Source organism: Pezoporus occidentalis, unplaced genomic scaffold, assembly GCF_034315485.1.
Source record: "Pezoporus occidentalis ecotype Australia unplaced genomic scaffold, CSIRO_AGI_Poc_V1 ctg77, whole genome shotgun sequence".
In the NCBI taxonomy this organism is placed as follows: Eukaryota; Metazoa; Chordata; class Aves; order Psittaciformes; family Psittacidae; genus Pezoporus; species Pezoporus occidentalis.
Genome location: NW_026916126.1, coordinates 2102863 through 2116538, shown reverse-complemented (window position 1 = coordinate 2116538; position 13676 = coordinate 2102863). Strand labels below are relative to the sequence as shown.

General features: G+C 47.8%; 1 protein-coding gene across 4 annotated transcripts in view; it reads left to right on the top strand.

The window, feature by feature from the left end:
* Positions 1 to 1258: 1258 nt before the first annotated feature.
* C2CD2 (C2 calcium dependent domain containing 2) overlaps positions 1259 to 13676 on the top strand; it is a 38226-nt gene continuing 25808 nt past the window's right edge. For all 4 annotated transcript variants that reach the window (XM_062602546.1, XM_062602549.1, XM_062602547.1 and 1 more), the window contains exons 1-2: positions 1259 to 1682; positions 3873 to 3971. In XM_062602546.1, coding sequence (XP_062458530.1) covers positions 1395 to 1682; positions 3873 to 3971 — 387 coding nt within the window. In that variant the 5' untranslated portion in view covers positions 1259 to 1394. The remainder of the gene's footprint in view (positions 1683 to 3872; positions 3972 to 13676) is intronic.

The window sequence follows — 13676 nt, the reverse complement described above, 5'->3', positions numbered from 1 at the left end:
TGTCAGTTGGGCAAAAAATACTACCGAAGTTCCTTGGGTGGGAGCTGCCATGGGTAAGGAAAGTCACCACGAAAGAAACAAAGCAGGCAAAGGAAAGCACAAGAAAAATGAGGACACAAATAGCGATGAGCTGATAAGGTAGCAATCTGAAAATCAAACAGGAACTTAACTAAAAATGAGCGCGACAGAAATAAATTATCACAAAACTTTTATTTACTATCAAAAGGCAATTTCCTCCCCTTTATTGCAGACCTCATACTGATAACGAGTCATTCAGCATGGCCTGCAGAAAGTACTCTTGGGGGATTTTTTTCTTCCTTCCAGTCAGTTTGACATCCCTGGCAGAGATGATGAAACACCAGGAATTAAAAGGAAGTCCTTGGGTAGGAAGCAGAGGGAACAATTAAATGCCTTGTAGTCTCCTCAGCTATTCCTGCAGTGCTGCGGAGGGGTGAGGAGGAAGAAGCAGATCACAGCCCTGCAAGTGTTACCCTGTTAGGTGAAAGGGTGCCCGCCTGAAATGCTCACCGAGAGGCAACGTGGCAGTTCTATCCACCTAGCTCTGTAATTCACATAAACTAGGTGACTATGTCTCAGCCTCTGGAACACAACCATTATTACATCATCTTACTTCTGGGGAGGGGGGGAAGTCGAGTCTGTTTTGTAGCCGACTCCTGCTGCCCACTCTCAGGCACTACCACGTTTATCTATTGTATGCAAAGACGTGAGGGACTGTTCGCATTATTTTTCTCTTGCAGTCGTTGCTTAGTGTGCAAACGACATCAGTAAATAACAGTGATCTAAGGGGAAACGTTTTGTGGCAGGAAAACCAACATCAGTTATTGGCTTGGCACCTCTTCCCCGGGCTTCTGAAAGCCCCATCGTCCCTATTGAAGTTCCTCGCTTTTGCCCGCCCGTGGGACCGCTCTCCTCGCCCCATTCCTCCCGGTACAGCAGACGGTTTCCCCGCGAAGCGCCGCCGCAGGACGCACCCGAAACCGCCCGGCGCGGACTGCGCCCTCAGACCCCCTCTCCCGCACGGGGCACTGGGCGCCACTTCACCCATAGCGCTGCGGGTCTCCGGGGGACCAGCGGAACAAGTGCTCTCCGCCCCTCCCACAGGGCGCCCCGCCGCCAACGGCGCTGGGCCGGGGCCAGGGCCAGGCATCCCCTTCGCGTCCCGCCGGCAGGGGCGGGGCGGGCCGGGCCGGGCCAGGAGGGGATTGTGCCGTGAGCGGGCGGGGCGGTTCTATGTGGAGCGGTGCACCCGCGGGCTGCCGGTTGGACGTGGTGCTGCTGCTCCCGGCTCAGGGCCCTGAGCGGGCTGCTCCTGCCCGCCGCCGCTCTGAGCGCCTTGGTGGGGGCCGGTAGCGCGGCTCCCATTATGGTCAGCCATGGCGTGGCTGCCGGGCGGGCTGGCCGAGCTGCGCTGGTGTGCTCTGGTCGCTCTCTTCGTGGCGGCGCTGGCCACTCTGGCCGTCTACCTGGTGCAGTACGTGCTGCTGGCTCTGCGGCGGAGGCGGCCGCCGCCTTCGCCGCTGCCGTCGCCGCCACCGCGGCAGGACGAGCTGCAGGAGGAGGGCAGCTCCGTGCTGTCCTGGGCACTGTCGCTGGGCAGCTGGCGGCGGCAGTGGCGGCGGGCCTGGGTGGCGGCGCTCAGCGCCGAGGCGGCTGCAAGGGCGGTGAGTGCCGGGGACGCAGGTGAGGGGCGGCGGGCGGGAGGGCAACCGCGCCGCCCTGCCGCAGGGCCCGGCCCGGCCTGAGACTTCCGGGCGGTGCCGGCGGCGGCTTCCCCGAGCCCGGCGGGCTGAGGCTGGGCCCCTGGGGTGTCCCGCCGGGGCGGGGGAGGGCGGTGTGTGCCCGTGTGCCGGCGGGGGCTGCTCCCGGCCGGGGCGAGGAGTGGCTGTAGAGACACCGGGACTTGGTCCGGACATATCTGGCATAGCTGTCAGCACGGTGCTGGCAGCGACTGCTGGTGTGTTACTGTCCTTCGGTGTGCGTATGTGCGTGTGTGTATGGGTATGCGATGTGTGTGTTGGTATATGTTTGTATGTATATGTTTATATATTGTGTATGTATACACACACACACATACATGTACTCGGTGGCAGTGTGACAGGAATTCGCAGGCAGGAGCTGGCCAGGGGCAGGGAGTGGGCACATGTGCGGGAGCCAGGAGAAAGGGGAGGAAAGCCGTGATCCCCGGTTGCCCCTGGTAGGGGCTTGTGTGCCGATAACATTGTTCGGGCGCAGGGAGCAGGAAACAATGGAAACTTCCTGGCCTGGGAGCCAGCGTGGGGCCTGCAGCCCGTCCTTCGGCAAATAACTCCTAGAGCCAGGCTTCCTTCGTGTTGTCTTAACGCCTTGCTGAACCTGTGTGTGTGTGTCAGTGTAAGGCTGAGGGCTGGTTTCCTCCGTGCAGCCGAGGGACGGTGGGTGTCTCAGGTATTGGTCTGTTTGCTTTTAGCCCATGTCAGGATGGATGCTCAAAATGTGCCACCCTTTTGCATCCCATCCTACCCTTCTTCCAGAGGGTGCACTGTGCCATGTGGCTTGTTGGTTTGTGTATGCCCAATTGTAAGATGCGAGGAGGTTAGGTGAGGCTGTGGCAAACCAATTCTCTGGTCCTGAGGACTGAACCCCTGCCATGTCAGTGGAAAGTGCTCAGCCTAAACTGCCTCAGAAGCGGCATGTACTTAAGTCTCCAAATTCATGTGCAGCCCTCTCCCTAGGCTTAGGAGGTTCCTTTCGCAGCAGCCCACCAAGGTGTCTTCTTACATGTCAGGCTGGGGGAGAAGGAAGAGTAGGGCAGTGCCTGCGTGTGAAAGATAAGGAAAGTATTAAACACTTTCCAGACATCGCTATAAGTTAGGGCAGCAGAAAGAAAATACCTCATCTGCCCTTTCAAATTGCACAGGGCAGTTGAGGAAAGCATAGATTGTGCTGAGAAATGAAGACTTGCCTTGTACTTGTGGAAGATAAGAGCCCAGACAGCTTGGGTGCAGGTGCTGGGAACTGAAAGTAGCTAGAAACAAGCAGCAGCTTCCCGTCCCTGACTGCAGAGCAAAGCCACTTTGACAGGGCCATGTACACCCTCCCGCCCGCCCCTGGTGAGCAGCTGCAGCCGTCTCTGGCCATGAGTTCACTGCCTGGCACTGCAGCGTGGCATTCCTCCTGCTGTCAGCCTCCCAAAACAATGTCAGTGGTGCACAGCTAATGAAATTCCTGTGTGCAAAACAGCCTCGGGTGACAAGGGAAGCTGTGCTGGCTGCTTGGTGTGGGTAGCAGGTGGATAATGCAAGTGCTGATGCCTCTGAAAGCATGACCTCACTGCCAAAACAGATATAAAGCTGCCTTTTCCTTGCTGTCTGTGTGAAGACTGAGGAGCTGTCATGACTGCCTGCCGTCACCCATGAGGAAGGATTGGGGAGGGGAAGGTTTCTTTCCTCACCTCTGCAAGATGATGTTTGGGTTTTCTTAGTTTTGGCAGTGCAGCTCTATTATTAGGCCAAACCAAAAACGCCTTTTAAAACTGCAGCATTGATTAATCCTTACTCAGGAAGAGCAGTTTCACTGAACTCTGACGTTGCTCATGGGCTTCGCTCTGCACTGTGCTATGTACCTTGATATTCTGGTACAGAGTAAGATGAGTTATGATTAGGCCCATAGTTATGTGCTAAGTATAGGTGTTCAGGCTCTACCCTGTATTATGTAGTGAGGTGTCATGCAATTAATCCATACAAGTTTTGACATACATTTGCAGTTCCTTCTCTGGTTCTTCCAGGAACTTTACTGGCAGTGTATTTTTATTACTTGGTTTCAAGCGACGGGTTCACCACCTAATGATGCTTTCTTTTTTTCTTCTTTCTTAGGATTCACAGTTGCTTACGTTTGAGGAAGATGACCCACCAGAACCACTTGAGCTAGAAGTTAAACAAGTTGTTAGTATTGTAAAGTCAGCTCAAGAAAAGGTAAACTTCAGTTTGGTTTTGTTTCAGTGTACTTTTGGGCAGGAAATGTTCACTTTTCTTATTAGTGTCAGTGGGAGTTTTATTTGTCAACGCTTCTGTACCTGTGACCTAAATTTGTTATGGCTGCTAAGAGGCTGCCTCTCTGGTGAGCCTGTGCAAACTCTTTGCACTGATTCACTCCTTTTGCAAGTCATGAGCAGAATGTCCTCCAGGCTTTCTACCAAATGGGCAATAACCAGGGTTATGCCAAGCTTATGGGTACGTCCTCAATGAACTCGTAAGCTGCCCTCTCCCTACCCCCATCAGAACAATGCTTCCCCATCCTATTGCTGAAGTGTGGGGTGGGGATTTCATGAAGAAGGAAAGGGAAGGGAAACTTCTCCTCTGGGACAAAAGTCTGTCTCTTGCTGTTTGTGTGGCTGATTACAGGTTTGCTTCAGAAGCTGTTGCTGGGTAAGGATCAGTGGAACAGGTGCAAAGTCCTGAGGGTGAAGTCTTGACTCTACTGAATCCTGTACTCAGTGAGGAGAGAATGGTCTCTTTCTTCCTCTCCACATACCCTTTCTTCCTCTTCCCGCACCCAACGTACTGCACAGTGCTTTAATGCATGTAGAGTGAAAATAAGGCAGAATGTGGCTCTTGGAACAGAGTAAACATGCACTGAAAGGAGGAAGAAAAAGTATATATGCTTATTAGCAGTGATATCTTTTGCATTTTCATCCCAGTGACTGTAACTACTAGTCACATTTGCACAGGTGCTCTGCTTCAGGTACCTGCATCAAATCAGTCTAATGCTTTTCTTCTAGTTTTGCTTTGTTAATTTGGTTTGTTTGTCTGATTTAGATGTTAAGCAGCTCTACTATGATTCCTTTGAAAACTATGCATGCTTATCTGCCTGATGCACAGCTCTAGGCACACCCTCATTGGTGGCAGCTGGGGATTGCCAACATGTAAATTCGTGCACTTGTTCACCTTCTTCTTCCCCTTGTCCCTCCTGTTTTTCTCCCCTGCCAGTGGTCCCTGCCTCAGCAGTGGTGCTAGAGAGAGACTGGAGTTGGTTGGGCTGTAGAATAGGCACTAATATTGCTCTGTGCCACTGGAAGACACAAGAATGGGAAATTTTAAGGAGAAGGGACTACTAGGTATAAAAGTGGTGTGCTGTGTAACGTGAAGTCAGCAGCTGAGGGAGATCTGTTGCAAATAAAAGCTAGCAACTAACGGCACAAAAATAGGTGACTTGCAGCACAGTGTCTAAAACATTGCTGGAAGGCTGGAAGAGCTGCAAGAGTGTTTGCATGGGAGGTGTCCAGGAGGTTTGGGTCTGTTGGCTGCTCTTGGCCAGCAAAGTTCAGCAAGGGTGCATGGGGCCAGCTCTGTGCTCAGAGTACTGTGCCCATGGCTGCACCATGATGAAAACAGTGTCCCAGGGCTAAAACCCCTCTTTTGTCTTGCCTGTGTGCCAGAACCAAGGCACAGCGCTGCAGTCCTGGATTTCCCTGAGGTCATGCTGTACCACTGGGAGCATCTCTGCTGCAGTCCTCAGCTGGCTTATGTGTTGTTTAACAGTAGATTCTGCCTGCCATAGCAGTGAGGTAAGTTAGTGCCTGTGGTGCCCTCTAGGCACCTTCACCTGCTGTGGTTAAGCTTGGGCAGTGGAAGGCAGCAAGTGCTGACTCCATGGGAGCCTGAGCCCAGGGAGCTGTTTGCTGCTGTAGGGCTGTTCTCTTGCTTTTCTCTACCTGTGGCTTTGTAAGCTGGCACCCTCCCTTATGCAGGCTTTGGTCCTTGTCTGACCTTGGGTTACATCATTTCAGTATGTTAATCAAGCTGTTATACTGCAGCCAGCAGTCTAATGTGGTTTTGCAGCAGCTTAGACCAATATAAGCACATTTTAAAATGTATTGGATTAAACCAGGTTTGCTTACGTAAAGTGGGTTTTTCTGAACTGCCCCTAAACCTGTTTCCATAATCTTGTGCACAGCTGCTGGGAAAATTTCTCTGAATTATTCTTACTTTTTCAGTTAAGGTACAACCTTAATATTTATTTGGGTTTCAGTGTATAATAACCTTAGAGTGGAACTCCGATAGCTGCTTTCCCTCCTACCTTAAATGCATGCCTTTCTCTGAAACACCTCAGGAGTTCTCTCATACAGTAATTGTGGCTCTTATATATTCCTCAGGTAATAGCAAGGGTCCAAAGGTGTTTTTTGTGCTGTTTTCTTTTACCCCCTTGCTTTTCAAGCTCTGTATCTTTGCATGTGAAATTGAACTCTCTCTCTGTAGCTTGTCCAGGCTCAAACTTCTGATATGTATTTGAAACTCACTACTGATATGATTGGCTCTGAATGCAGTTTGTGACCACATGCTGCATGTTTACCAATGTTGTAGCATCTCACAGAGCTCTGCACTTGCCTGAGGCTTCAACTGGCATAAGACTGTTGTCCTGCAACTGGTCCAAGATGCTGCTTTACTTGTGGTCTGTATAGCAAGAGTGTATAAGTGCCTTGGTTCAGGATTCTGGGCTTGATTTAAATGCATGTTGTTTCAAATACGTAATTGACCTTGCATCAGAGAGGTTGTGATCATCAAAGGAAGTATAGGATTGAGGGTGAGAGATCAAAATAGCAGTAAACATGGAATGTGTAATACTTGAACGCAGCTGCATGCTGACAGAGCCCTGTGGTATGTCTTCTGTGGTGGATGGTCCTCTGTCCTCTTGAATGCTGGGCCATGAGGCACAGCCAGGTGATGAGCCTGCTTGGTGCTGGGAAGTCTTGCTCCAAACCAATACGGGATTGCCAGCCTGACTGTAATTACTGTATTACTGCTGACAGCCCTGTTTATCACCAGGATGCAGGCTGACATGTGCTGTCCTTAGGTATATACACACTATCCTTGGCTTGAAGAAGCTGAAAGTTGTAAAACTGGTGTGTGGTCCACAGTGCAGTGCTACAGACGTGGTTGGGGAAGCTGCTGGTTGTCAGCCTGGCCAAAGCTGTTGTGATAGGGACAGGCTGCTCTGGGGCTGAAGGTTACACTACACTGCTTCTTGACAAAGCCTCTATTTATACGTCACCTTCACTCCAGTTTTGGGCCACAGCCTAAGTGTATAGGATAAAGTGGCCCATTTTTGTTGTGTGGTGTTGGTTGTTTTGTTTTAAAAAAGTAAACATTAGGAATATTCTTAGCTAATTCTGCCAGCCTTTCCATTACTGCAGTGTTTTCAGAGGCTTTGAACTTCACAACAACAAAAAAGGCAACAAAAAAAGATGATCCTCTTGGGGGACTTGGTACAGATGGTTTGGATGGAGCAGGCTACAACAGAAGTCTCCCTTCTTTTCCTGCTTCATACCTAAATAGAAAGGGGTAAAATGCTCTCAGAGTGCCATTCCATTAATGAGTGATAACAAGTTGCTATACAAGAAATTACTGTCTTGGATCGCAGCAGGCAACAGCAAATATGAAAGCCTCATATTATTTCTTATATGATGGATCTTGCTGAGGGGAATGGTGGAGAGAAAGGAGGACTGTTTCACAGGCATCTGAGAAGTCCTGTCTTCTGATGAACTGTGCAGCATATCCGGAGAGCCCTTATTAACCCACACAGCTGTCATAGCTTCATCTTGGTATCACTTTGCAGCCACCCTGCTGTGAGCTGGCAGCCTGTGTTTGTGCCACACTGGGGTGTCACAGCTTCCACTTCCACTTGCGCTGAAGCAGGTAGAGACATTGTGCAGCAAAGGCTGCTTTCTGCTCTGGAAAAGACTGGTTTCTCATTGTCACTGCTACAGTACTAACTGAGATCATTCTGAGCTATGTACACGTTCCTTTCTGATTATTTTTGGTGGGGTGAACTGTCCTCACCATCATGTGCAGTTCCTTTTGTCTTTAACTCCTTGTTTTGCTTGAAAAGCTGTCCTGGAGCTTTGCTGCTTTAACGATGGGTTTTTTTACAAGCCTAGGTGGAATCATGGCCCTTCCAGCTTGCTTCTGTACTAGTGTAATTCTTTGTCTTTATTTACTTTTCTTCCATGGTGCTTGCTGTCATATCAAGCAAATATCATGTAAATATATCATGAAGGAATTCTGTTTCCTTGGCTAAGTAAGTTGTTCCTTAAGTATCCTTTCACAATATTGTCCTGCCTTGTAAGTCACTCCTGTGAACCCATTCTCTGCAGCAGCTCCAGTTAACGCTGTCTGCTTGAACTTGATAGCTGAAGTGACACACAGCCCGACAGGTGAGGTCTTGCCATGCAAGATCACTGCTTCTTTGTGTCTCTGAAAGTACTTTCCTGATGCATTTTAGGCTTCCAGTCTGCCTGTCCTGTGGCTGCTTCATGATGTGACTGACTTGATGCATCAATGTCTCTTCCTTTGGTGTTCTCCCAGTGATAATGCTGCCCTTTGTATGAGTAGTATTCGTTAATTCTCCTACACACGTGCTGTATTTTGAATTGTATTTCTTTTATTTTCTTACTTTTTGCCCCATCATTTCCATGTGATGTCTTAATCTTCCTTTATATTGCTGCTTCCCATCTTGCTTTCCTCAGTATCATGGTTTCTCCTGAGGGATTTTGAACCTTAACTATGCAATTTGGTTGGTGCCTGACAGACTCCTTTGTAACTTGCTTCCACTTTCACCTCACTACTCACTGTACTGTCTTCTCACTTTCAAACACATCCCCATTCACCTTAACATGGGAATGATGGAGTGCAAGCTTAATTATCAGTGTGATGACCCTACTAAGACAAGACAACATAATGGATCTCACCTACTTAAGAACTAAGTGTCTTGTAGAAGGAAAACATCAGGGTGGGGATTTGTTTGTTTCAGTGGAGATAATACTGGTTTGGGCACTGTCAGGTAGCCTGCCTGTCTTCCAGTCGTTGCTGCAGATGTGCGTGAGCCTCCTACAGGCTTGTGCCACATCTGCTATCTTGGCACAGCGGTCAGGGAAACCTCAGCCCTCCAGTGGCACAATGTGCCTGTGTCTCTGGAATGGAATGTCTCACCAAGCTACTGCCAAGCTACTGCAGCACAAACTGGCAAACCTCTCCTGTGTTTTATTGTCTTCTACTGATCTCCATGTCTTCAGTGGTGCTGTCTCTCAAATGGTTTGTAAAGACATGCGTCTTTACAAACTAACAAGTCTGTTTCTGGTATTTATTTGTTTTCCCCCTTTTTAAGTGTAAGTACTGCTTCCTGTCCTTGCTCTGTTTGATATTAACTTAAGTTGATTAGGCGTATTGAAAATTCTTCCTGTCCTGGCCCCTTGTACTCCCTGCTCATTTGTTTTATCCCCCTCCAGTCTCAAAGGAGTGGATAAATTCACATGCTGTATCAGTTTGTGCTTCGTTTCTGTTGCTAACATGGCAACTCTCTCTCTCCTGTACTCATTTCATCACTCACTCTGCCTTCACCCTGGTGTTTACCATTGTTTTGGGAAACTGGTCTAAAGTTGTCTCATTATATTTGTAGGCAAATTTGCTTTGATACCAGCTTCTAAAAATCCACCTCTGGCTGTGCCTGCATTAGACACTTCGCTCCTTCAGTTTGTATATGTCTCTTGCTTGGGTAAAGAGGGAATGGTGAAGAAGCTAGAGAAACCCCCTCAAGAAGCCAATGCATAGGCTCTGATAACCAAGGAAGATCATGTAATTCTTATGCTGAATGGCTGTTATGACTATCATTTCTGACTGTGAAGTTTTCCTACAGTTAAGTTTTAAGATGAGCACACAGACTGTCTATGTGGCCATTGACAAGGGAAGTTTTCCATGCCAAAAAAAAAAAAAGAGCCTTCTCCTTCTCAGAGGAGTACTCCAAAACAAACACGGAAAATTGTGGAGGTCCTAAATCTAATAGCATACTGATCCCTACAGTTGAGATCAAGGCAGCTTTTCACTGTGTGGCTGCTTCATGGCATGTACTCATTTTCTTGTGAAAATGGTGAAGATTTGTGTTACGTACTATAGAGTAACCTGCTCTTCCTGGAGATAAATACCAAGTGCAGTGAAACTTACAGAAAAAAGGCAAGAAAGGCCTGTGATGCTGAGGGTTTTACCCAAACATGTGATGTGGTCATGGCCTGCGGAAGGTGAAGAATAGCTTACCCGCAGGGCTGTCGGGGAAGTCACAGCCGTTCAGCCTCCCTTGGCCACAGAAGGGAATCTGCTGCTACATGTGGAGAGGGGAAGGAAGAGTTACAAAAAGGCCACGCATAATACACAGGTCAGTGTGTGCCAGTGCCAAAAATGAAACCTCCAGGCAAGAGGACACCATGTGTGAGGAGCAGAGGCACTCTGGTGCTCCTGGAGATGAGACAGGTTCTATTGCTGCTTGAGGAAGGAAATAAAGTGAAATTTTGCAGCTCTGTCCAGAGGAGCCACAAACGGAAAAAGTCAAGGTATAGAGGGGGAGAGCAAAGCCAGGGGAAGGGCTTAAATAGCTGTGGGTACACAAGTTTGGACACTTTGAGTTTCTCAGAAAAACGTGAGTCTTACTGAAGTGCTGTAGTGCTTTTCAATCTCCTTTGTTCCTGCAGCTGTTTATTGGAAATAAATTTTTTAGGGTAATTATACTAACAATTTTAGACATGTGTAAGCAAGGTGTGTTACAGCATCTGGAGCTTGTTGGATCTGGGTGCCCATGTCAGGCAGATGGGGAGCAGAGCCCAGTCATGTCAAGGAGTTTTGCCCCATCAGCTCACCCACAGCGTGGGCTAGTGTGGTCAGGATCAGGGATGGAGGTGGGTTAGGGGAGAGGCTGGTGGGTGAGGGGAGAGGCTGGAGGGTGTTGAGGAGCTAGCAAGAATAACCCTGGCATGGGGGATGATCAAGTGCCAGGAGTCAGCTGAATGTGGGGAGGAATAATAGGGGGCTGAGAAGGAGGAAGGTGCAGCCTTGCTGGTGAAGGCACCCGAGGAAGGGCTGAGAATTCCTTCCATGGGAGATCCCCAAAATATATGGAGAGACCTTGGCTGTTGACAGCTAGAGCTGCGGAGGTGCTGGAGAGAGAAAGTACCTTGGTCCTGCTGGTAGAAGAATCCCGATTTCTTTGTGCTTCTACTTCACCTCATCCTATTTCTAATTTAGGAGGTCATGCTAGTCCAGATGTAAGGTAACAAAAGAGACCTGGGGTGTTATCTCTCTGGGAGTCCAGAATTAGCCAGCCACAGCTTCTGTGTGGTGGTATAAGGGCCTAACTTTTAAAGAGCAGTTTGTTATAAGAATGCCAGGCTTTCTAGACTCTAAACCACAAAATGTTGATGACTGGGGATGAACTGTGATAAGGAGGGGTGGAAGAGAAAGGTGAGGAAGATAAATGAAGAGCAGCTCACTTCCCACCAGTTCAGGTGCTACTGTTTATTGTGAACATCTCTCCTTCCTCTTCTCTGACAACCAGAAAGGGGTGCTTTGCCTGACCCTCCCTTCTGCTCTTCATCTGTACAGAGAAAATGAGTTTGAGGAAGCAGCGTGGGTGGGGGCATGGAAGAAGAGTGTACTACAGGAAGCCTCAGTATTTCTCTTCATGTGACTGTTCTGGGGAAAATGGCCTACCTATTTCTGCTCTGGTCTATCAAAGTCATCCACTAACTTCTAAAGGAATGTCACTTAAAAAGGGAAGTGGCAGTTGCGGTTTTTTAATCTGCTTCTCACTGCACATGTCAGTATCCGAGATGAAAACAGAATTGCTTTCTCTTCAAATTCTAGCCCATTCTCTCTGTATTCTGATGCTACAATCCATTCCGCTGCCAGAACAAAGGGATTCAGCTGACATACAGGCATATTATTTTCCATTTACAAATGTGGAACCTGTCCTTTTTCTGACTGGATTAAAAATTAGACCTCTGTACCTGAAGACCACAGTTATTTTATTGAAAATGAGGGGAGAAGGGGAGTAGGACTCTCTTGACGAGGTGTAGAAATGAGAGTGAAAATTGCCCTACCTGCAGCGTCTGTTTCCATCCTTTACTCAGAAGTAAACATAATTATGAAGAAAGTAGCACATGAAAACACGATTAAGAAGAGAGTGGCACATTAACTCATCTACCAACTCTTCTGCCACACTTTGTTTTTTTAAGCAGTAATCAACCATGTAGCTTGGTGTTAGACATCCAGAAATTCCAGACAAATAGCTTTGCATCACATGTGCAGCAAGTCCAACTTGTTCTGAGTACACTGAACCTCCTATGCATGTGTGGATGAAATGTGCATGGATGATAAACCCACTGCATTTAGGACATGCAGGTGTCATCAGCTTTTGCATCAGACCTGTCCTTTTCCTTCCTTTGCCCTTGAAAAAGAAGTGTTAAAAGAGCAACCATGCTAATCCATCCTTGTGAATGAAAGGAGCAATTCAACTCAGCTTCTAAGTTGAAAATATAACAGAATCATAGAATAGTTAGGGTTGGAAAGGGCCTTAAAGATCATCAAGTTCCAACCCCTCTGCCATGGGCAGGGACACCTCACACTAAACCATGTCACCCAAGGCTCTATCCAGCCTGGCCTTGAACACCGCGAGAGATGGAGCATTTACAACTTCCCTGGGCAACCCATTCCAGTGCCTCACCACCCTAACAGGAAAGAATTTCCTCCTTATATCCAATCTAAACTTCCCCTGCTTAAGTTTGAACCCATTACCCCTTGTCCTGTGACTACAGTCCCTAATGAAAAGTCCCTCCCCAGCATCCCAACAAATAGAATAAGCACTTAGGCTCTCTGGTCTTGTTAGCTATTAAAAATACTTAAAAGTCAGTTATTTTCTATCATACTAGTGGGTACTCATTGACTATGTGGGATTAAGGGTCAGAAATCATTTCTGAAAGGATATAGACTCTGCGAAGAGGTGAGGAGAACTGATTCGGCCACTTCTAAACTATAATTTGCAGGAGACAAACCTAAAAAGGCAAATCTTGTTGCTTATGAGTGTGCTTGGGATTTTTATTTGCCATGTCCACCTCTTCCCCCTGTTCCTTAGTAATTAAGTCTCTACCTTAATGGATGTGCTCTGAAGCCTTTGATAATGATCTGGTTCTTCTTAAAAATGTATTCTGTAGAGCTCTGGGAGATTAAATGTATTTAAGGAGACACTGATAAGGATCTTCCAGAAGGTACATGATTCATTTTAAAGCCTTCTGCTTCAATCCCAGTGCCCATAAGTGAAGCAGTAAGTGCACAAACATAATTTAATAGCTTGCATGCAGAGTTTATGTCAACAAATCTTGCAGCAAGTTATTTGTCTGCGCATTGCATTAACCTGGATAACTTTGCCTGAGTCAGCCTAAGGAGGGCTCAGCTATCCTTTCCAACAGTGGAGATGTGGGGGCAGTAACCACAGAGGGACAGCAACAAGCCTCTGTTTTCAACCAGCAAAGCTGTTTGCAGAGTGAGCTTCTCTCTGGCATAATAAGCCATTTCTCACTTCTGTACCTGGGGCTTTCCTGTGCTACCAGGTGCTTTCTGCACACTCCAGGGATTTTGCAGCCCCAGCACCTCAGTTGGTTTGCAGAGAAGAGGGAGGAAAAATCACTTAACTATCTGTAAACTCAGTATGATGACAAGTTAATCTTTCCGCTCTTAGAAGCGAAGGAGTCTACTCAAGGAAGTCCATTACAGTTGAGTGGCATTTAGCTAAATCACCAAATTTCAGGGCCTTTCTTGATCTGTTCAAAGACTTGAATAAACTTTTAAAGGCTCCTGCCCCTT